Here is a 24,740-nt window from a genome sequence, read left to right as displayed (position 1 = left end):
GCCCTTTCCCTGGAGCCAGGCCAGTGCTTGAATCACTTCACAGCAGTTTATATACACCCTAAAGGAACCTTTCTGCAAAATGGATTCTTTCTCCTCTCCAATTTTTTTTGTGGTCATTAAGGTGAGGAATGTTAGTGCTGGAGAAAAAAAAACAATCTTTTTGCAATTGACCCACCCAGTTTCTTTTTTTTATTCTTTGATGGGCTGTGGAAGTTGCTGGCAAGGCCAGCATTTGTTGTCCACCCCTAGTTGCCCTTGAACTGAGTGGCTTGCTAGGCCATTTCAGAGGGCAGTTAAGAGTCAACCACATTGTTGTGGGTCTGGAATCACGTGTAGGCCAGACTAGGTAATGATGGCAGGTCTCCTTCCCTAAAGGACATTAGTGAACCAGACTGTCATAAAAAACAATCAGTGATAATTTCATGGTCACCATTATTGAAACTAGCTTTCGATTACAGATTTTATTAATTGAGTTTAAATTCCACCAGCATGGTGGAATTTGAACCCATGTCCCCAGAACATTAGCCTGGGCCTCTGGATTATTAGTCCAATGACATTATCAATACATCACTGTTTCAGCACCAACCACTCCCAGGCTCAGTACAGCAAAGGCAGATGCACAGTACAGCTCCCTCTACTTTGGTCCAACTCAGTTGCTCGTTCAAACAAGCATTCCTTACTACATCTGGCCTGACATTTTTGTACTTTTTTCAGCACTCATTTACCTTGACATTGCCAGCTAGTACCAAGTTAGGAACATCCACTAGGTGTGAGACTGAAACTCTTTTCACTATGGTGGGAATGGGAGAGAGAAGGAACAAAGAAACATCTTCAAAATGAATCACCACATTCAAACTTCAGGGATGAAAATTTATTTCTGAAGGCCAGAGAGAAAAAAAAAATCAGTAACATTAGAAATTGAATGGTGTTAATTCATTGTATGAAACTATATTTCTAAAGGAAGCAGATACAAAAAACTCATACATCAAAAACTATTGAACCATTTTACTCTGCATCCCGACATTCCTGACAACTACATTTCCTGCTGGTCATTTAACATGTACAATTGCAGTCCATCATGTACTTTCCAATACCAGAATTTGCTGTCAAAGGAACAGTGGGGTTTATGACTCTCGCCGTTTTTTTTAAGTGCAAATGGTGCAGCAGCTTCAAGGTGATGGGTTAATGCACGGTTAAACTCAAATATTCAAATCTGTCCAAGTTGCACCGCTCTGCCATTAGCTTCATGTAAACAACATCTCTCCGTCAGGCCCACCATTGAGGAGCACCGAATGTCATGAAGTTGCTGTATTTGGATGGTAGATAAATGTTTAATTCCTTCAGGTTTTGAATTTTTTCAGTGAGATTTTATAAAAGACCAATTTTAAAAATTTCTAATATTTTTCGTCTTTTTCTCATGCTTTGCTTCTCTTTTTGTGCCTGATTTGACATTTAATTTACCCTCTAATTCAGCCTCCTTCTCTGTCCTTTGACTGTTTATTCCCAAATCCTTAATCCTTACTGGTTAAGGAGAAACCTGTTGATTTTTCTTTTCACACAGGTCCCACATGCCCTGCTTCCCTTACTGCACATTATCAGCTTGCACCTTCAGCAGCTTTGGGGCAAATATATTTTTTGAGCTGAATAGTGAAGGGGCAGTTCCAAAGAATGGCAGACATCCACTGCCAGATACCCATCTGTAGCAAATTCTGGCCCAATGATTATTTATTAATGGCAGAAAACCAGTTTCAAACTGGTATAAAATAAGAGCCAATTTTCTGAGTGGGTTGTTGCCATGTCAGACTAGAGCTTTAAAAACATACAGCAAAACTTTAAACTATTTACACTGTAAACAGTAAATGGCAGAAAATAAATTAGTAACAATTGTTGCTGTTAAAAAAAGTGTCTAATGATATTGAATTAGGGAGTGCAACAAACAGGATTAATGCAGGGGACAAAGAGATCAGCAGACAGGGGCAGTGAGCTGATATATTGTACAAATGCAGTTCAACGTCTACAAATGTTAGCCAACATATTTTGGGTAAAATGCTCCCAGAGTGCCTCTGGATCAGGGAAGGATACTCAGTTCCCACCAGATTATCAGGAATGGCAACCCAAATATTGCTCCCTATGCCAGAGGCTCTGCAGGAGAATTAGCTCAAGCAGAACCCAGCTACGCCAGGGGCTGCAATCAGGTTGACTGTCCTATCATGCTCCCTCAATCAAATAGTTTGTCAACTGTCACCAATGGCCAATTGGATGAGGGAATGGGAGGTTAACTGTAATTGGTGAGGAAAGATACTTGACAGAAATCACTGACAGTCAAGACAACCATTTCCCCACCCCTCAAACTAAAGAACCAAACCTTTGGAGCTCTGCCAAAACCCAAATCTGTGATCATTAGTGCTTTGAGCATGGTGCATCAAAACCAGGACAAATCAACAAGCTTCATACTGAAAAATATGCCTTTGGAACTGGATTTACAACCAAACAGAAAGCAAAGTTGTACTATAAAGACTTCACCTCCAATATGAGGGGCAGCACCCAGAGGCTGAAGGAAACATATGGATGAGTCTGTCTGACCTTAGACATAATCTGCAAGGGGCCGTAGCATCTTTTGTTTGTTTATAGAGAGACAAGTGGTTATAGCTGGAGGGGCACCATTCCACATCAGGCATGGCTGACCAGCAATCTCTCCCACTCTCACCGGCAGTCATGGTTGTGTTGTAAGGAATAGCAACCTGTTTGGCTGTGTCATGAAGGCTCTTTCCATGGCTAACAAGTCTTGGAGCAGGACTTGAACATGGAGCTTCTGGTTCAAAGACAGGGGTGCTATGCACTGAGCCAAAAGACCTCCTTCGATGGATGAGTGGAATACTTCAATATATACAAACAGGTATAGGTGTCAGCTGTGGCTCAGTTCTCTCTTCTCAAACAGCATGTGCCGATTCCCAACATCTACTACCTAGAAGGACAAGGGCAGCGGATGCTTGGGAACACCACCACCTACAAGTTTCCCTCCAAGCCAAACACCATCCTGACTTGGAAATATATCGCCATTCCTTCATTGTCACTGGGTCAAAATCCTGAAACTCCTTCCCTAACCAGCATTGTGGGTATATCTACAACACATGGACTGCTGTGGTTCAAGAAGGCAGCTCACCGCCACTTCTCAAGGGCAATTAAGGATGGGCAATAAAGGCTGGCCTTGCCAATGGCATCCACATTCAGTAAATGAATAAAAATAGTCATGGGCTCAAGTTCTACTCCAGAAATCTGAGCGCACAATCTAAGTTGACACTCCAGGACAGTAGTGAGGGAGTGCTGCACTGTCAGAGGTGCTATCATTCAGATAAGATATTACACAAAGGCCCCTTCTGCCCGTTCAGATGGAAGAAGAGAATCTCATGATACCAACTTGAAGGAGAATGAGTTCTCCCCAGTGTCCTGGCCAATATTTACCCTTTAATCATCACCAAATCAGATTATCTGGTCATTATCGTATTGCTATTTGTGGGAGTTTGCTGTGCACAAATTGGCTTCTGTGATTCCAATATTACAATGGAGCTTCATTTATTGTAAAGCTTTTTGGGTCATCCTGTGGACAGGAAAGGAGCTAAATAAATGCAAGTCTTTCTTTCAAAAGAATTTGGACTGGAGGGAGAGGTAGTGCTTTATTTGTAAAGTTTTCTTTTAAACTTTAGTTATGGATTAATAACCACAGTAATAAAACTGCTCATGCCATCTGAGCTGCTTTATTACTTTAATAACTGTGCTGTGCACTGAAAACAAAAAACAAACATAACTGGCTCAAGAAATCTGGGATCCCCAGGAGCTGCCGGCAGTTTCCTAAAGTTAAATGGAGACAAAATACAATCTTCTGAATTTCCTCTGTTAGACTTCCATTCTTCACAGTCAACATAAGGTTAAGAAAATAAACAAACTGAATTTGTTTTCCTCATTGCACTACTATTTGTCCTGCTTAGCACTATCTTAATTGCAACAAACCATTTGCTCATTTGTAAAGTTAGTATGCGAGATAAAGCTGGACAAAAGTTCACTAAATTAGAATTATTCTAACGCAGGAAAGACAACGCTGAGTTCTTTGCAAAAATTGCTGGGACAGATTTTGAAAGTATGATACCTGGCAAAAATATTCACAAATAAAATCAATAATTCAGGCTAATGACTGGCCCCTTGATGGGGTGCACTAAACTCAAATTATTATGTTTATTTGTAAAACTACAGAAGAGGAACTATCTGCTTTCCCACAGTTTTCAGGTATTAGGTGTCCATCTCTAAATATCTTACACTTGAGGTGGAATCCAGGTTCTGGGGTCAAGCTTTGCCCTAATGGACCTTCTCTGACGGGGAGCAGGTACAGGTTTATCAGGCAGGCCCAGCTTGGTTGCTACCTGGGCTGCATTTTCACCCAGGACCTGGCTGGCTGCCCGGTGTCCAGGAAGAGCTAGGACTGTTGCATGGCCCAGTGAGGACTCCATGTCGGAGAAACATGGGGCTCTCTGGAAGTTCTCCTTCTGCCCCCCTTCTGGGTGGGGGTCCCCCTGCCGGAATGGCTGCTTTCCCTCTGGTGGAGGGGGAGCCGGCCTCTTCTTTGCTCTCCCTAGTGAGGTTAGGGCGGATTGGCTCCTGCCATCTGGTGTCAGGACATTCTTCTGGACGACCATGTCATGGCTGCCATCAAACAGAGTTGCCCACTGAGGGGGGTCAGACACCTTCTGCTGACCCAGCAAGAACTCTCCATCCGTCTCCTGGATTCTGTTCCGGATAATATCTACCAAACTCTCGTCCTTCCGAGGAGACTCCATGTCTGTAAAACAAGGAACATAGCCGATTACAGTGCCATTTACCAGTGTTGGGAAGGAGTCACAATTCACTTCTTGCTCAACTCCCCTCAAAACAATTCTCTACACTGGCGTAGATAAAGAGAGAGAGTGACAGTGGGGTGATGGGGAGGGTTTCAATGGGAGGAATGAATGCACAGAAAGCAAAAGGGGAGGGGTATGCAGCCAGAGAGAGGGAGAACGGGGGAAGGGGTTCGAGGCAGAGGGATTGGGAACAGGAGAGAGGGAGGATGGGGTGGGGGTTGGGATGTGGCGGGGGGGGGGGGGGGGTGGTTGGGGGTGGAGGTAGATGGGATTGGAGACAGAGAAGGAGGGGGGGTAAAGCAGAGGCAGAGAAAATTAGGAAGTACAGTGAGGTAAAAGAGGAAGGAGTCAAGAGAGGGGGTAAAAATAGAGGGGGAATGAAGAGGTGAGTTTGAAAAGAGGGAATAAAAACTGATTTTTCTACTCTAACCTACAAAGAATACCAGGTCTGGTCAACTAGTTAATTATAATTTTTGTGGACTCGTTCTGCTGATATCACCATTTTAAATTCCCACAAGATTTCAACTGTCTAAAGATCCAATTTCCAGAACTATTGAGAAATCACTACGTATGGCAGAAATTGCTTTAATGAAAATTATTTCACACAATTTAAGTATTCAAGCATGTGGTCACCACGAGTTGTGAAAGTATTTTTCTGATGTTTCATTTCCTCTCTGTTCAGTAGTCTACCTGAATCAGAGTGTAGACGGATTGTGACTCACCAGCAATGCTGGGAATTATGATTAGCTACCACACAACATCAAATATCCCATGGTGGGAATCAGGCCATATATGGTAACAGCTGCAGGAAGATGTGTGGATTATTCATGGTACTCTGTGTATTGCTTTTCCTCACACTCTTCCAAATCACTGTATAAGCCATTTAAATGCTCATAATGGTTTTTTTTTATAAAGAAACACTACGTAGGAAATAGCATTACAAACGTAATCTATCAATAATGTAAAGTTCAGTTTAGAAATGTTTGCAAATATTAACATATCACTGCATCCAGACCTCTTCAGTTTTACGTGGTATTAAACAATGGCGCACACCTCCACCTAGTGCTGAGACTGTAAATAACAGCAATACTTATACAAAAACACTTCCTATTTCCATCAGGGCTGTCTTTGGTTAAGGGACTGTAAGCATGGTTAAACATATTGGATTTAGCCATACAGTAAATATATAAAACATGCACTTACAGATTAGACAGTGTTTAGTGACATTCCTGTCATCCAACGAGTTGCAAGTGCTCAGTGTAAGAGGCAGAAGTCACTTCAAGCACTGACATAGGGAACAGAATCTGGCTCCTTCAGTGGCTTTTACATAGATATTTTGTGCATGGTGATAGCTGAAAAGTCATCCCATCTCCCACAGTATGTTACAATCATTTGCGTGCTCCAATTCTGGTTTGTTGCGTATCCTTGATTTTAATCACTTCATCACTGGCCATCACACCATCACCTTCAGCTGCCAAGGCCGTAAACGCTACAATTCCTTCTCTAAACTTCTCTATCTCTCTACCACTCTCCTCTTTTGAAACCTACCTCTTTGATCTCACCAATTTACCTGTTGCAGATGTATCTGTTCATGATAGTATTGTTAACAGTGATCATACAGTCTTTGTGGAGACAAATCCCATCTTCACACTGAGGACAGTGTAGCACTAACACTGCTAAATGGGATAGATTCAGGAAAGGTCTAGCAGCTCAAAACTGGGCATCCATCAGCAGCAACAAAACTGAATTCAACCACAATCAGCAATCTCATGGCCTGGCGTTTCCCCATTCTATCATTACCACCAAGCTAGGGGATCAACACTGATTCAATGAGTGCAGGAGAGCATGCCAAGAGCACCACCAGACATACCTAAAAATGTACCTGGCAAAGCTACAACACAGGATTACATGCATGCTAAATAGTGATAGCAACATATATAGTCAGAGGTAAGCAATCCTATAACCAATAGAATTAGATCAAAGCTCTGCAGTTCTTCTTCATTCATGAATGGTGCTTCCATAGAGTGTGCTGATCTAGGATTCTAGCAAGGAAGAGCTGCAGGCCCATCAGGGTATCAACTTTACTTATAATCATAATTTATGGTATATACATAGTGAGTTACAGGGCAGGCACATCTCCCCTCAGGGAAACCTGTCTTCTGCCTACAGTACCTAGCACGATTGCCTGATGTCAGTGCCACATATGTGCCCCATAGATTAGCATATCCATTCCGTTAACCCTTCATCCTACAGTGCTGGACAATGAAACAACTAATCAGATGAGGAGGCTTAACAAACATATCCGCCCTCAATGAAGGGGGAGCCCAGCACATCATTGCAAAACATAAGACAGAAGCACTTGTAACCATCTTCAGCCAGAAGTGCTGAGTGGATGATCAACCTTGGCCTCCTTCTGGGGTCCCCAACATTATAGATGCCAGTCTTCAGCCAATCCAATCCACTCCACAAGATATCAAAAAACAGCAGATACAGCAAAGGCTATGAGCCCTGACAACATTCCAGCAACAGGACTGAAGACTTATGTTCTAGAATTATCCGCACTCCTAGCCAACCTGTTCTAGTACAGCTACAACACTGGTATCTACCTGTGTGGAAAATTTCCCAGATACACCATGTCCACAAAAAGCAGGACAAATTGAAGCTGGACAATTACCACACTGTCAACCAACTCAATCATCAACAAAGTGGTGAGACTTATTCATCAATAACCTGCTCACGAATGCTCAGTTTGGACTCTGCCAGGACCACTTAGCTCCAGACTTCATTACAGCTTTGGTCCAAATAGGGACTAAAGAGACAAATTTCAGAGGTGAGGTGAGAGTGACTGCCCTTGACATCAAGGCAAACATTTTAGTGAATGCCACAAAGGAAGTATTAAAATTGAAATCAAGGAGAATCGGGGGAAATCTCTCCAATGGTTGGAGTCACATCTAGCACAAATAAATATTATTATAGATGTTGGAAACCAATCATCTCAGGCTCAGGACATCACTGCAGGAACTCCTCAGGGCAGTGTCCAAGGCTCAACCATCTTCATCACAGAATCACAGTGCAGAAGATGCCCTTTGGCCCATTGAGTCTGCAGCGACCTACCTACCTAATCCCATTTACCAGCACTTGGCCCATAGCCTTGAATGTTTTGACGTGCCAAGTGATCATCCAGGTACTTTTTAAAGGATGTGAGGCAACCCGCCTCCACCACCCTCCCAGACAGTGCATTCCAGATTGTCACCACCCTCTGGGTAAAAAAGTTTTTCCTCACATCCCCCTAAACCCCCTGCCCCTCCCCTTGAACTTATGCTCCCTTGTGACTGACCCTTCAACTAAGGGGAACAGCTGCTCCCTATCCACCCTGTCCATGCCCCTCATAATCTTGTACACCTTGATCAGGTCGCCCCTCAGTCTTCTCTGCTCCAACGAAAACAACCCAAGTCTATCCAACCTCTCTTCATAACTTAAATGTTTCATCCCAGGCAACATACTGGTAAATCTCCTCTGCACCCCCTCCAGTGCAATCACATCCTTCCTATATCATCAAACAAAGTCAGAAGTGGGGATGTTCGCTGGTGATTGAAAAGTGTTCAATACCATTCGCTATTCCTCAGATACTGAAGCAGTCTGTGCCGGTATGCCATAAAACCTGGACAACATTCAGGCTAGGGGTCATAAATGACAAGTAAAATTTGCACAAGACAAGTGCCAGGCAATGACTATTTCCAACAAGATGGAATCTAACCATCTCCCATGGCATTAGAAACACTGAATCCCCCACTATCAGCATCCTAGGGGTTGGTGGGAGGTGGGGGGTGGGGGGTGGTGGTCACCATTAAATTGAAACTTTACCAGATCTGCCACATAAATACTGCAACTAGAACAGAAGGTCAGAGGCTGGGAATTTGGTGGAGGGTAACTCACCTCCTGACTCCCAAAGCACGTCCACCATTTTTCATTTTATTTGTTCTTGGGATGTAGGCATCACTGCTAGGCCAGCATTTATTGCCCATCCCTAACTACCCTTGAGAAGGTTGTGGTGAGCTGCCCTCTTGAACCATTGCAGTCCTTATGGTGCAGGTACACCAACAGCGCTGTTAGGGAGAGAGTTCTACAAAGCACAAGTTGGCAGCCTGGTGGAATACCCTCCATTCGCCTGGATGAGCGCAGCTCCAACAACACTCAAGAAACTTGACACCATCCTTGACAAAGCAGCCCACCTGATTGGCACCCCATCCACCACCTTCGACATTCACTCCCTCCACCACTGACGCACAGTGGCAGCAGTGTGTACTATTTACAAGGTGGCACTGCAGCAACTTACCAAGGCTCCTTCAGTAACAACTTCCAATCCCGTGACCTCTACCACCTAGGTCAAGGGCAGGAGACGCATGGGAACACCACCTGCAAATTCCCCAAGTCACACACCATCTTGACTTGGAATTATAATCACTGTTCCTTCATCATTGCCAGGTCAAAATCCTGGAATACCCTTCCTAACGGCACTGTGGGTGTACCTATACCACACAGACCGCAGTGATTCAAGAAGACAGCTCACCACCACCTTCTCAAAGGCAATTAGGGATGAGCAATAACTGTTGCCCTTGCCAGCAACGCTCACATCTCATGAACGAATTAAAAGAAAATCAATAATGGTGCCAAATATCATATGTGCTTTGCTAGCCTTGGACAAATAACTTAATCTAAAATAATTCAGAGGACAAATAAAGAGTTAAGGGACATTGTGGGATACAATGTTACAATGAAGTACAAGTTTGACTCTGGCACATTTCAAAGAATGTGCTTTGCATTTGATAGATAGGCAAAAAATGAAATACAAAACAGTCATACATAGAACATATTAATAAAACTGAAAGCAATGTACAAACCCAAGACGTGTATTCAAAAACACTGACATTTCCCAGCAGTTTGCAGTCATAGATTTTAGTAACCTGACCCATATTAAAATTCACATCACTGGATTCCATCATTGCTGGTTAAATCATGCAGCTCCAAATTATGCATGGAGTAGCATTTTTGTTTTATATATGGGAACTATTTGAATTTCAAACAATGATTCTTTTATTACAAGGCCACATTTAGAAAGGCAAGGGCCACTTACTCATATCGTCGTAGACTGAAGTTGCTTGTTTTGTGAGGAATAAAGGTGGTTTCCGTGGTGACATAATCTCAATTTTCATAAGCTCTTTGCAACAATGCTTCCACTGGCCTGAAAGTTAAAGCAGAGCCATTACTGGAATTTTAAAGAAAAATTAAAACAGGCCCTCTCTTAATGGGAATCTGGGAAATTTCCAAAACTACAGCATTTGAGCAAAGAATGACTTTCAGCAGGGAGAAACCATAAACTATTCTCAAGCGTTTAAAACGAGGTTTACAGAACCTGTAAAGCCTATCGAAATTTGTAAATTGAATTATGTTGATCCGACCATTACAAGGCTTTTGTTATAATGAAAATAAAGAAAATGCTGCTCAGGAAGTTAGTCCTGCTCGCTAATCTCTTGCTGGTTTAATGAGTAAAACAAGGATTAAAGAAATTACAGGACAGAATGTAGCCATTCTGCCCACTGTGTCTGTGCAGCGACTTGCTCTTGAAACTGCAGGTACCTAGAAATATAGAATAGGAGTAGGTCATTCAGCCCTTTGAGCCTGCCCCGCCATTTGATCATGGCTGATCTATGCCTCAACTTCATTTTTTCGCCCATTTTCTACATCGCCAGATACTATTAATTATCAACTTCAAACTTAAAAGCTCTAATTTTACTTTCCCAGTCTCTTTTTTATGTTCTGATTTGTCAATCTTTGTTCACTTGGTGTCAGGATGGTGTTGCAGCCAATACTGAGATCATGACACCATCTAAAGGCTGCAGCCTGCAAATACGCTGTTACCATCATCTGTTTACATAGAAAATTCCCATTATAACTCAGCAATTGGCATTTTGTTGACACAAGAGGCTCAGATCAAAAATCCTGAAAAGAAAGTCACGCATATACAGAAGCTTTCAAATACAATACTAGTCGACTAGGTGTTGGGAGAAAAAAGTTTAAGTGCAATCTTCAGATGATATGGTCAATAATTGGACTTGGACAAATAAACGCAATTCAGTCCTCATTTAAAATCCATACAATCATCCTTTTTTTTACCTTTACATTATAAAATTCCATTGTAAAAGCTTAGGAAACGGTTATTCCCCAAGGCAATACCTTGATGTGCCTGGTTTGAATTCGGACAAAGCTGGGCAGCTAACTGCTCCATGCTGAATTCTCCATGACAACAACTCCACTAATCAGAGTCCACTTGCCAAGGAATCAGTGCTCTCTTCTCATGCAGTATAAATTGTTGCCCCCCAGTTACAGTTTGGTAATTTCTTCCGAGCTAACCTGATGAATGCAAGACAAAAAACTTTGATGGCATGCCTCTTCTTTCAGCAATACTCAAGTTTTGTACTACTAAACAACTATTACAAAATTCCTCGGATGATTTTAATTTTGGGCAAATGGTGTAAAGCAGGAAACATCAATGGATCAGAAAATTGGGAGGGCTATTGCCCATTTATCATTGCCCAAAATCAAATCAAACCCTTTGGGAATGATAGGTCTAAAGTTTAAGGCCTCAAAGTCACCTGCTCTTCCTTTACCACGCCATGTTGCAACTTATTCATTAGACAGTTTTCTAAAAAAAAGGCTACCCAATTTGTATTTCAATGAATCAATATTATCTGTTCCTACTGTCTCCCTTGGGATCTTGTTTCATGGATCCAACACTCGCTCACTGAGGTATTGTTTCCTCATTTAGAGTTTACACCCCTTCTAGGGCCAGCCATGTTAGGCAAGAACCTGGGACTGGACAATGAAGGACAACATCCTGATGCTAATGAACTGAGCTCAATCCTCTCAGATGACACAAGAGGGGCAAAGATGACTGGCAATCTTTCACCCGCTAAACCAATTTAAAGTAGTGTCACTCAAATTCCAGTAGGGCATGACCGAGCAGATCACTGGGTGATTGGCTCAAGGAGGCCACCTTAGCCTTCGGTGAGTGAAGTGCATGGTCTATGATTAACTTGCTGGGGTGCTGCATTTGGATTTTTGTTTATTCGGCTGCCATACTCAGTGGATCTGCCAACAATCAGCAGCTTTCGGCACTGCTCTCTGCCAACTCACTTATATCACCAAAGTGCTGCCAGAAAGCTTCCATCCACCGCTGTAGATCATCCTTGCAGTCTGCAGCAAAGACCCGACTCGTCGTCTCACCACTATAGGGGTTGATGAGGGAGAAGCTGTGCATCCTTATCTTTGAACCTTTGCCCATGGTGCGGATTCGTGTTTCCTGCATGTTTGAATCACAATAGTTCAGATGCCATTTGTTGTTTTTGGAACCCATTCTGGCCAGAAGATTAACAATAATAAATAAAAGCAAAATACTGCGGATGCTGGAAATCTGAAATAAAAACTGGAAATTCTGGAAAAACTCAGCAGATCTGGCAGCATCTGTGGAGAGAGAAACAGAGTTAACATTTCGAGTCCGTATGACTCTTCTTCAGAGCTAAAGAGAGATAGAAATGTGATGGCTTTAATACTGTTTAAGATGGGGTGGAGCAGGTGGAACAAAATAGAAGGTCAAGAATAGGTGGGAGCTAAGGAGAAATTTGATAAAAATGTCATGGACACAGGACAAAGGGAATGTTAATGGTAGTGCTAAAGACTAAATAAAGGGGGTTACAGTGGCATAAAGGTAAGATAACAGGCTGTATTAATAGCAGAACAAGGGTTTGCACTCTGCAAAAGCAAAACATAAAAACAAGTGACAGGTGGCCCTGAGTGGGTGTCGGGGGTGGGGGGTGCGCGGCATGTTGGGGAAAAAAGGGACAAAAACATTTAATAAAAAATAAATGAAAATAAAAAAACAAAATTTAATTAGAAAAAGGGTAAAGATGGAGGAGAGAGTAACAGAAGATTAACAACTTGTATTCATAGATTTCCTTTAACATAATAAAACTTCACAGGCACATTATTCGACAAAATTTGACAGAGCTAAGGAAGGAGGCAATAGGTGACCAGCAATGGTGCAGCAATGAAAATTGGGGATTCACAAGAATTAAAGGAAAGTACAAACTTTAAAACAGGGAAATAGATCTAAGTTACAACAGGGAAATTGGCCATTTGGCACAAGCTGTCCATGTCAGCATTTACCCACTATGCAAGCAAACCCTCCTTCCGTGGTTCTTGCAAACGGCCCTTTCAATTTGCCAACCCAAAAAAGTGAAGTGGTAAGAACAGAGCTTTATTTTTACAGGTTACTGTCCTCACACCAAATTACTCATGTGTTACTTGCCATCCTCCAGTGAAAGAAGATAGTAAACACTCCCTGACCTATACACATAGCCATGTGGTGCTTTTGTACTTTTTATACAGGAAGCTGCCAAGTTCATTCCCTGCTCTGACCTGTTAGTTGATATTACCAGGAGACACAAGACTATAGTTAAGCTCCATGTGCCACTGCGGGTGTTCCTATTCCTGACTACCTTTAGTGACTCTACATTGGGAGTTTGTGTAGCCATGCTTGCCTCTGTATGGATGACCAAAGGATCGGATTTGGAAGTGAGAAGCCCAATGACATTCGCCAACTAGGTAGCAAATCATCAAGACTACTTCAACAGCACCTTCCAAACCCGCAACCTCTGCCACCTAAAAGGACACAGGCAGATGCAGTGGAACACCACCACCTGCAGCAATTTTTAAACCATTTTGAGATGCTCTGAGCACTTATAAAGGTGCTGTATAAACGCAAGTACACTTTAAAAAATTTAAATATGCGAAAATTGATTAATGCTGGACAAAATTCCTTGCTCTAACCAGGATGTTTGCCCATCCAGGACTCTGCAAACTCTTGTCAATGTGTTAACAAATTATTGCTTCAAATGGGGTATGTAGACTACTTATTTGCTTCCAAGCAGCTCAGGCATGTTTGTAACCTATGGGACAACAGTTCCCTCTCTACCTACCCTCCCAGTTTTGCTCCACACAGCCAAATGTAACAAGAAGCTGCCTTGGCAACCTATGGGATAATACTGCACCTTGTCAACGGCTATTTTCAATGTGGGATCCACTTGTGCCTCGATTTCTTCAGGAGAGTAATACGCCATGAGATAGCCACTTCTCAGGACACAGTACAGCCTTGTCCAGTTAGGCAGGCCTCCTATGGTTTGCTGAAAGAAATGGGAGACATCCAGCACTTGAATGACCATATCAGAAACAGTCTGCTCCCCGCCTCACCCCACCCCCTCCCTTGGCTGACAGGATCACACTAATTAAAGGTAAAGGCAAATGGTTAAATTACTAAACGCCTTTAAAAATAACTGTATTGTTGGAATGAGGTGTGTGTTTATCAAACTGTTAGGACTATGCAGTGGAGTGAGCTCTAACAGCCCTTTTGGTTCCCTTTCAATCTGCTCGTCATAATACTGTATTGGAAAGGGCATCTTGCTCCTGCTGTATTAGCAGATGAGAAGAAGTGGCACACAAAAGATCTCAATTAACATGTGTTGTTCGTTGTGAAGGGAGCAGAGTGAATCGGGGCTGGAAACAGCTAGTGAAAGGACTTGATAATCCTTATTCTTTGTGTGGTAGTATTTACTTACAGAAGAGGCCCATTGTAGCTGCACTTGGGACGCTACAGGGCAACGCAGGTTTCCTAATGTGACTATTAAAATATGCAACTGATATCTTGAAAGACTTCAAACATTTTAAAAACTCTCTTTGCTAATGCAAACTCCTTATCAGTGTAAACTTTTCCCTGTGCCAGTGAATACTTTGACAAGCTATTTAATATTTGCATGCTTTGCCAGCACAAGTAGTATTCGCTTGGAGGGATATCTAAGGGCTGGCAAACAATAGAGGCATTCAATACTTTTAGGTTGTTTGAAATTGCTATTTACACTAACTTCATCTACAACAGGAATGGAAGAGCTGGCAAAAAAAGCATTGAAAATCCAGTTTGACATGGTAAGTAAAATAATTGATCAAACGATGGAGACATTCACTTTAAAATTTGGTTTCATTGCGTCGATAAAAACAACAAGGAAAATAAATTAGTTCTGGGACTAGATACTGGAAGAGTTCCCAGCATTTTAAAATTCAACATTGTAAAAGTGGTTTCCTATTAAATACTGGGAAAGCTGCCTCTGTTTCTTGCACAACAGCTGATCCGTTCCCGTTTTATTCCTTTTTATCACAACAAAATCCTAAACTGACTCTGAGAGGAGGTCAGTGCCTCACAGCCACCTCCAAGGCTTTTCACTGCAAGTAAGGTGTGGTCACGACAGGAGCAGCAACATCTCACCAGGGAAAGATGTTGGGAACAGCACACCACCCCCTCAAACACCACTGGCAGCTCACAGTGCATGTGACTTAATCACTGGTAGGAGACCAAAGGTAGTGGTCAGTCACATTTGGTGCCAATGATCCAACTACACACATGTATCAGCTGCCTTCCCACTCAAAGCACCATACAACCTGATGACTTCGTAACTGTACACACAGGGACAAGGAGAAGAGCTCAAGATTTCTTCAGGTGCCACTTTGACAGAGGAAAGATTCCCCAACCCTGCTGCTGGGTCCAAGAATTCCTTCAGATACGGGATCACAAGAAACAGGAGCTGGAGTAGACCATATGGCCCATCGAATCTGCTCTATCATTCAATATGATCATTTAAAAAAATTTATTCAAGGGATATGGGCGTTGCTGGCGAGGCCATCATTTATTGCCTATCCCTAATTGCTTTTGTGAAGACACCATTCTTGAACCGCTGCAGTCCATGTGGTATAGGTACGCCCAGTGCTGTTAGGGAGGGATTCCAGGATTTTGACTCAGCAAAAGTGAAGGAACAGCGATATATTTCCAAATCAGGATGGTGTGTGGCTTGGAGGGGAATATCCATTTGGTGGGGTTCCCTTGCATCTGCTGCCCTTGTCCTTCTAGATAGTAGTGGGTTTGTAAAGTGCTGTCAAAGAAGCCTTGGTGAGTTTCTGCAGTGCGCCTTGTAGGTGGTATACACTGCTGCCATTGTGCATTGGTAGTGGAGGGGGTTAATATTTGTGGATGGGGTGCTTTGTCCTTGATGGTGTCAAGCTTCTTGAGTGTTGTGGGAGCTGCACTCATTCAGGCAAATGGAGATTATCCCATCACACTCCTGGCTTGTGCCTTGCAGATGGTGGACCGGCTTTGGGGAGTCAGGTGGTGAGTTACTCGCTGCAGGATTCCTAGCCTCTGAGCTGTACTTGTAGTCAAAGTATTTATATGGTTGGTCCAGTTCAATTTCTGATCAATAGTAACCCCCAGGATGTTGATAGTGGGAGATTCACCAATGATAATGCCATTGAATGTCAAGGGCCGATGGTTAGATTCTCTCTTGCTGGAGCTGGTCATTGCCTGACACTTGTGTGGCATGAATATAACTTGCCACTTGTCAGCCGAAGTCTGGATATTGTCCAGGTCTTGCTGCATTTGGACATGGGCTGCTTCAGGGTCTGAGGAGTCACAAATGGTACTGAACATTGTGCAATCATCAGCAAACATCCCTTCTTCTGACCTTATGACGGAAAGAAGGTCACTGATGAAGCAGCCGAAAATGGCTGGACAGAGGACACCACCCTGAGGAACTCCTGCAATGATGTCCTGGAACTGAGATGATTGACTTCTAACAATCACAACCATCTTCCTTGGTGCTAGATATGACTCCAACTAGCAGAGAGCTTTTCTCCTGATTGCCACTGACTGCAGTTTTGCTGGGGCTCCTTGATGCCACACTCGGTCAAATGCTGCCTTGATGTCAGGGGCAGTCACGCTCACCTTCAACTCTCTTGTCCATGTTTGAACCAAGGCTGTAATGATGTCAGGAGCTGAGTGAAATTGGCAGAACCCAAGCTGAGCATCAGTGAACAGGTTATTACAAAGCAAGTGCCGCTTGATAGCACCATTGATGATCCCTTCTATCATTTCACTGATGATTGAGTAGACTGACTGGCGGGTTGGATTTGTCCTGCTTTTTGTGGACAGGACATACCTGAGCAATTTTCCGCATTGCCGGATAGGTGCCAGTGTTGTAGTTGTACTTGAACAGCTTGGCTAGGGGCACAGCAAGCTCTGGGGCACCAGCCGGAACATTGTCAGGGCCCGTAACCTTTTCAGTTTACAGTGTCTTCAGCAGCTTCTGCAGATCAAGTGGAGTAAATCAAATTGGCCGACGACAGGCATCTGTGATGCTGGGGGCCTCCGGAGGAGCCCGAGATGATCATTCACTCCTCAATTCTGGCTGAAGATTGTTGCAAGTGCTTCAGCCTTTTCTTATGCACTGATGTGCTGGACTCCCCCATCATTGAGGATGGGGATATTTGTGGAGCCTCCTCCTCCAGTGAATTGTTTAATTGTCCGCCACCATTCACGACTGGATGTGGCAGCACTGTAGAGCTTCGATCTAATCTGTTGGTTGTGAGATTGCTTTGCTCTGTCTATCACTTGCTGCTTATGCTGTTTGGCATGCATGTAGTCCTGTGTTGTAGCTTCATCAGGCTGACACCTCATTTTTAGGTATGCCTGGTACTGCTCCTGGCATGCTCTGCTGCACTCGTAATCGAACCAGGGTTGATCCCCTGGCTTGGTGGGAATGGTAGATTGGGGGAAATGCCAGGCCTTGAAGTTACAGATTGTAGTCAGGTACAATTCTCTTGCTGCTGATGGCCCAAAGCACCTCATGGATGCCCAGTCTCAAGTTTCTAGATCTATTCAAAATCTATCCCATTTAGCAGGGTGGTAGTGCCACACAACATAACGTGAAGATGGGACTTTGTCTCCACAGGGACTGTGCAGTGGTCACTCCTACTGATGTTGTCATGGACAGATGCATCTTCGCCAGGCAGATTGGTGAGGATGAGGTCAAGCATGTTTTTCCCTTTTGTTGATTCATTCACCACCTGACATAGGCCCGGTCTAGCAGCTGTATCATTTAGGACTCTGCCAGCTCAGTCAGTAGTGGTGCTACCGAGCCACTCTTGGTGATGGGCATAGACGTCCCCCACCCAGAGTGCATTCTGCACCCTTGCCACCGTCAGTGATTCCTCCAAGTGATATTTGACATGGAGGAGCACTGATTCATCAGCTGAGGTGGGGGTGGTGGGGTATTGGGGGTGGGGGGTGGGGGGTGGGGGAAAGGTGGGTGGCAGTATGTGGATATCAGCAGGAGGTTTCCTTGCTGATGTTTGACCTGTTGCCATGAGACTTTATGGGGTTTGGAGTCAATGCTGAGGACTCCCAGGGCAACTCCCTCCTGACTGTAAAGCACTGCGCCACCACCTCTGCTGATGAATGAGGCCAGACATAGTCATGGATGGTGATGATGGTGTCTGGGACATTATCTGTAAGGTATGTCAGGCTGTTGCTTGACTAGTTTGTGAGACAGCTCTCTCAATTTTGGCACAAGCTCCCGGATGTTAGTAAGAAGGACTTTGCAGGATTAACAGGGCTGAGTTTGCCGTTATCATTTCCACTGCTTAGTCCATGCTGAGTGGTCGTTCTGGTTTCATTTCTTATTGGCTTTGCAATTTCATTTCTTATTTGGTTTGATATAACTGAGTGTCTTGCTAGGCCATTTCAGAGGGTATTTAGAGTCAACCGCATTGCTGTGGGCCTGGAGTTGCATGTAGGCCCAACCAGGTGAGGACCTAAAGGACATTAGTGAACCAGATGGGTTTTTACAACAACCGACAACGATTTCATAAGACCTTTAATTCTAGATTTTTATTGAATTCAAATTCCACCATCTGCTATGGTAGGCTTCAAACTCAGGTCCCCAGGACATTACTCTGGGTCTCTGGATAACTAGTCCAGTGATTATACCACTATGCCACGTGTCCCCCATGGCTGATCTTGGGCTTCAACTCCATTTTCCTGCCTGTTCCACATATCAACCTTAATTCCCCAAGATTCTGCTTGTCCTAGCCTTAAATTAATTCAACAATGGAGCATCCACAACCCTCTGGGGCAGAGAATTTCAAAGATTCACAACCTTTGAGTGAAGAAACTTCTCCTCATCTCAGTCCTAAATGATTGGCCCCTTATCCGGAGACTGTATCCCTGCGCTTTCAATTCCCTGACCAACTCTGTGTCCACCCTATCAAACTCCTTCAGCATCCTGGAGGTTGCAATGAGATCTCCTCTCATTCTTTTAAACTCCAGAGAATATAAACCCTGTCGTGAAGTGGAGTAACTGGATATATGGAGTGACTGGCTGAGTTCAATTTCTGTACAAAGTCATGACTGACCAGTTCATTGAATCTTTCCAAATGACAACTTCACTGTGATCCATCAAGGGGGTTTTGGAATGGTGAGAATTAAGTCTGTCAGTGCACGTTCTGGTGGCAATAGGGTCGCTTGCAAGCATTTAAAACTAAAGCAGTGTCTACTTCAAAAATAAGAATGCATTATCTGAACAGGCAATTAGGACAGGATTTACAATTTGCTTCAGAAAATAAACCACCAATTCACATGCTCACATTTGGCACATGCAGGATTAGTTGACCGTTTTAAATACACTTGAAGATCTCAATCAAAGCCAGCTGTTAGTAGTTATGATGGAGGCTGTTGTTATGCTGGCTGGAGATGTGCTTAGTGTAACAAGATGGAAACAATATGCAAATACTCCCCAGTAATCACATTTAACCATCTGTACACACACATCAGTTTTTCCTTAATCAGGCTTGTATTTTCCTGATGCTGGCTTGTTGAATGTGTAGATTCAAACTGCTGATACATGAAACTGAGAAGATAGGTTTTTATGTTTAATCTTTCTTTAGTCTATTACAGGAGTTGTTGAAGTTGCTCCATCATTTTCCCATTATCTACACGATGAAAGCAACAAGTTTAAACAGGCGCAGACCATACTGCTATTAAGGAGGTTGGTGACCTCCCTCTGACCCTACCTAAATGCTACTGCAATAATAGTCCAAAATCAAACCCCCATCATTCACCTGCATTCTCAGTTTCAATACAAATAACTTCAATGTACAAACAGTGACAGTAGCCAGCACTAGGTCGCCAGTCTGAAGGCTGCTTTACCAGGTCCTGCCTATGATTAGAAAGTCAATTGGTCAGGTTTAAAGCTGGGGGTACCCTAGCTGAGTGAGGCCCATGTTGGAAAAAGTGGCACATACATTCCACCTCTACAAAACAAAGCGCAGTTTGAGCACAGAGGGACCGACAGGGCGAACACCAAGTGATCGACAGAGAAGGAGGGCAGAGAGGGAGGTAAGTGATCCATGGAGGGACACGACTTGTGTGGAAAGTGATTGATGGAGTGATACTGGAATAAATATAAAGCAACTTATGCAGTGATCATCACTAAAACAGATGATCTGCTATTTATCTCATTGCTGTTTGTGGGATCTTGCTGTATGCAAATTAGCAGCCATGTTTACAACAGTGACTATACTTCAAATATACTTCCTTAGGTGTGAAGCCTATGGAACATCTCAAGAACATGCACTATACTACAGGATTAGGCTGGTAGCTTTTTTGGCTGGCACAAACAGAATGGGCTGAATGGTTTCCTGTGCCATCAATTTTCCATATTTCTATATACTGGGAAATAATGTGGTACAAGAATTGGGGAGGCAGAAGGAGGAAAGGAGGTCGTCTTCTGTGAAGAAAATAGTATGCAATAAAGGTTTGCTCCTTATTTTAATTGAAGGCAAGACAACTGCTTTGTATTTCTCATAACGCCGGGAGTGAAACACAGGAATAGGTTGTGTGCAAAAACCAAAAACACTGAGGAATTGGTGGGACCAGAACAAAAGGACACATTTGGAAAAAGAATGGATGAAATACTACTTTGGTGTACACATCCAGAATGACTTGGAATGGTTCAAGATAGCCTAGCTATGTATGGAGACAGTCTTACCTCCAGATTGAGGTACCCAGTCATCATATCCGTAGTCATACACGCAGGCTGAGCTACTAATCGGCAGCACAAGTTTCCATATAAGGGCAACCAGAAAGAAGATTCCTCTGGAGAGTGAAACATGGTATTGAAAATTACACAGCAGCTACATTTTCAACAGCACAGTTTGAATCTACTGGAGAAACAGCTGGAACATTAGTCATTGAATGGTTACCCAGAACATTTAAATAAGATAAGATTTGACTGGAATTATTTGTTTAATAATTTAACAAACATAACCCCCAACACCTCCAGAAGTTATTTCACAAAACAAGGATATTACCCATGACATTGCTCAAGGTAAGCTGGAGGGCATGCGACTTTACAACAATAACAGGCACTACTGGGCTAATTTAGACAGCTAGCATTTCCACAGGGGGCAGAGAGTCAGAAGTGGAACCAATTTTAAATCAGAGGCCTATTCAGGACCCCAACACCATGTGAGTGAGTCAGTGCTAGCATCTCTAGTCCTTTTACCATATTTCATTGGCAGTGCAGGGTGAGGAATGGCTAGTTTGACTGTGACTTAAATGAGTCAAAGCAATTCTGAACCCAATTCTGTAACGCTAGATGGAAACTCTTGGGAGTTTTAAGCCTTATCTTCCTCTGACTGATCTGGAAAGGTTTTTAAGATAGTGACGTCAGCTGCTCCATTGACTATTGTGAGAAGACTATGACCTCACCCTGTCTACCTTTATAAAAAATGTATAGACACCCTCGTGGCTATTTCTAAAATTTAAAAAACTGGACAAAGACCTTGCTGAATCTATGTCTGTCTATAACCCTTGAACAAAAGGAGCCACCTGGCAGTATCACAGAAACTTGCATCTCGTTATCTCTGAAGAGACACTGGGTTGCAGAGGCCAAATTCAAAGGGAACTATACAAAGGCCATTTGCATCTCATAACCCAGGCTGGGCAACCAGAGTCTCCATTTAAATATCTTGGGAACCCAGACGAGATACACACATCCCTTGTGAAAGACAATTTGGAGAGGCAGAAGTCATGTGACATGGACCTCCGGCTTGTGTAACCAGTAATATTGTCTTGCTGTACTGTAACATCTCAGTCTGCCATTTTACCATCCTATAAGCAGCCTCACAGAAAAGGGGCTCTGCCCAGCTTTGGACACCTAGTCCCCATCTACAATACCACTACTGGGGATTCTATACCATCACCTACAAGACTGATTCATCTCTGCATGCCTACCTCATTGTATGAAGTCAACACTACTGGAAAAGTAAATTAACCAGCACTGGTTTTCTGCCTGCTTTGATTCAGGATTCTGTATCCAATGTGAAACAATAATTCTTTTCTCTGTGATCTTTGCCCTGTAAATTTCTTTTTTTCCCTCTATCCCTCTTTTACTATATGAACGCAAAGGGGACAACTTTACAACCCCATTCCTGCTTTTAAGTATATGCAAATAAGCTAATCCTTTAAGATTATCCTATCTCGAGGGGTTGCTGTGGGGTTATTACTGGAAATTAGATCACACCTAAACTGAGGGGTTGGGAAATACGCCACTGCTTTTAAAAGGGGAAGCAAATCAAAAACACCTTTCTGTTTACAGATGGGTGGTGAGAGGAGAAATTAGTGCTGTTTAAGGTAATACCCCTCCCGTCCATAACAGAAATTGGGAGCTCAAATTTAGGATCATCCATTTTAACTAGACCAGAGTCCAAGTTAGGAGGAGCCAAATCTGATATGTAAGAGTCATTTGGAAGCCTGAAGAGAGAACCCGGTAGCTGGAACAAATTTTAAAACACAGTAACTCACCATAGCAGATTCTTTCTCTCTAACACTAAGAAAATGGCAACTTTTGATGCCCAGATGTGGGTGCAGCAAAGAAATTTGAATGGTGAAATTTTAGCGGCCCTCAGCATAGAGCAAATGAAAGCTGTAGCTAGGGAGGTACAGTTAAAATTGCCCAGTAAAGTGTAGAGAAGTGAGCTGATCCAGTTGTTGGTAGAACATCTGGATCTGACATTACTGGTAGAGCAGTTAGATGCAGAGCTCAACCATATCCCAATCCCCTCCCCGAGCCAAAATAGAGCTGGGAAAGCTCAGATTGCAGCTAGAATTTCAGGAGAGGGAAAGAGAAGTGCAGGAGAGAGAAAGAGAGCAAGGGAACAGGAAAGGGAAAGAGAATTCCAGCTCCAAAAATTGGAAATAGAGCTGATAGCTCAAAGGGAGAGACACCAGACAGCTGGAAGCTGAGGGAAAACCTCTCTCTACCCGGTAGCACCCCCTATCTTCCTAACACAGAACCACTCTCTGAGGCCCTCGAGTATGCTAGATTCATTCCTAAATTCGAAGGGAGTATGCGGAGTCATTTACTGCCACTTTTGAGAAAGTAGCAAGACAGCTAAAATGGCCACTGGAGATCTGGACATTTTTAATTCAAGGGCAGCTGTCAAGGAAAGCCCAAGAGGCCTACTCCATGCTGACTCCTGATGTGTCCATGAATTATGAGCAGACCAAGGCTGCCATCCTAAGTGCCTACAAGTCAGTCCCATATGACAGAAAGTCCCACACTCTGTCCATTCTCTGGGTCAAGAATGATGGACATGTCGGACAACCAATAGCGGGAGTGTGGGGGTATGGCAGCCAGAGATTGGAGATAATGTGACAAATCCTCCAGGATCCACCAATGAGAGGTGACAACCATGGGCTTGGGTGGCTTGTAATTGTTATCATGAATGTGTGATTACAGCATTACAGATTTTAAGAGCAGCTGTTTTAAAGGGACATTTCTGCTTTAAATCTTTATATTGAGTTTTAAAGCATTTTTAAAATGGAAGTATGGACAGAAAATATGGCACCTTCCAGGGTTTATTCAAACCTAGTCAGACTCATCTCTAGAGCTGGCTATGAAGTGTAATTAGAAAATGCAAAGATCCCTCTAGGGATGTCCATTGAATTCTAAAAGATGCAAAAGACCCTTTTATGTCTGAGGAAACAAGAGACAGGAATGGACTTCAAAGGACCTCAACATAATTAACTTCTTTGGTTGGTTGAACAATGCTTCATCAAAATTAACATAGCAGCCATTTTAAGTTTTGGAACAATATAAAGTCTTCTTGAGAACAGTCATTTTGTGTGCATAATTCCAGGAAGAACTCTGATAAACAAATTCAGAGGGGGTTCTTAGTCAAGGGAGGACAAAAGAGGAAGGTATTAAGTAATCAACTGCCATTCTGCCGAAAGAATCCGGGTCATCTACAAATGCCTCTACCGCTAAATTAGTGAGGAATAGAAAACTTTCTCTTTCTCCCAAAAACCTGCCTAGTCCACTTGAAAAAAGCAAACACTGACTGGCTGACTGCTGAAGCCATCGCAGCTGCTAAATCGAACCTCAAGTTTCAACCACTTCACCTTGAAAAGAAGGACCTCAAGCAACGGGCCCACAATAATATTTCACAAAGATGGGTTTGAAATCTCATCTTTAAGTTATAAAAAAATCTTTATCTGCTTTTAATTTTTGTATCTGTATGTTAGGTAAAACTGATAGTTATTAACTAAGTAACTTTGAGCAATAGTGTGTTTTAATAAACTAATTTTTTTATCTTGTTTAAGACTAAAGCTTGTCAGCTGGGTTATTTTCAAATTGAACCACTCAAATTAAAAAGGGGTCCACACACACTCACACTCTTAGCTCAAGGATACATATTTTATGTGGTCATACTTTAAAGAGAGGCACACTCACCATTTCCTAGGATACTGAGACTGTGAGTTCGGAAGCTGGCTTCAGCATCATCAAGTTTTAGTTTAGCTTCTGCAAGCAGATGATATTTGGCATCACTGGTGCGGAGGGGATAGGGGAGGGG

General features: G+C 43.0%; 1 protein-coding gene across 1 annotated transcript in view; it reads right to left on the bottom strand.

Moving 5' to 3' along the window:
• Positions 1-3,121: 3,121 nt before the first annotated feature.
• LOC121289897 (rhotekin-2-like) overlaps positions 3,122-24,740 on the bottom strand; it is a 55,862-nt gene continuing 34,243 nt past the window's right edge. Inside the window, exons 7-12 of the mRNA XM_041209849.1 lie at positions 24,620-24,714; positions 20,873-20,979; positions 13,997-14,128; positions 12,084-12,249; positions 10,024-10,131; positions 3,122-4,831 (exon numbers count right to left, since the gene is read on the bottom strand). Coding sequence (XP_041065783.1) covers positions 4,308-4,831; positions 10,024-10,131; positions 12,084-12,249; positions 13,997-14,128; positions 20,873-20,979; positions 24,620-24,714 — 1,132 coding nt within the window. The 3' untranslated portion in view covers positions 3,122-4,307. The remainder of the gene's footprint in view (positions 4,832-10,023; positions 10,132-12,083; positions 12,250-13,996; positions 14,129-20,872; positions 20,980-24,619; positions 24,715-24,740) is intronic.

This window comes from Carcharodon carcharias, chromosome 17 (assembly GCF_017639515.1).
Source record: "Carcharodon carcharias isolate sCarCar2 chromosome 17, sCarCar2.pri, whole genome shotgun sequence".
Taxonomy (NCBI): domain Eukaryota; kingdom Metazoa; phylum Chordata; class Chondrichthyes; order Lamniformes; family Lamnidae; genus Carcharodon; species Carcharodon carcharias.
The sequence above is the reverse complement of the archived record's forward strand: the minus strand, read 5'-3'. Positions and strand labels throughout refer to the sequence as shown.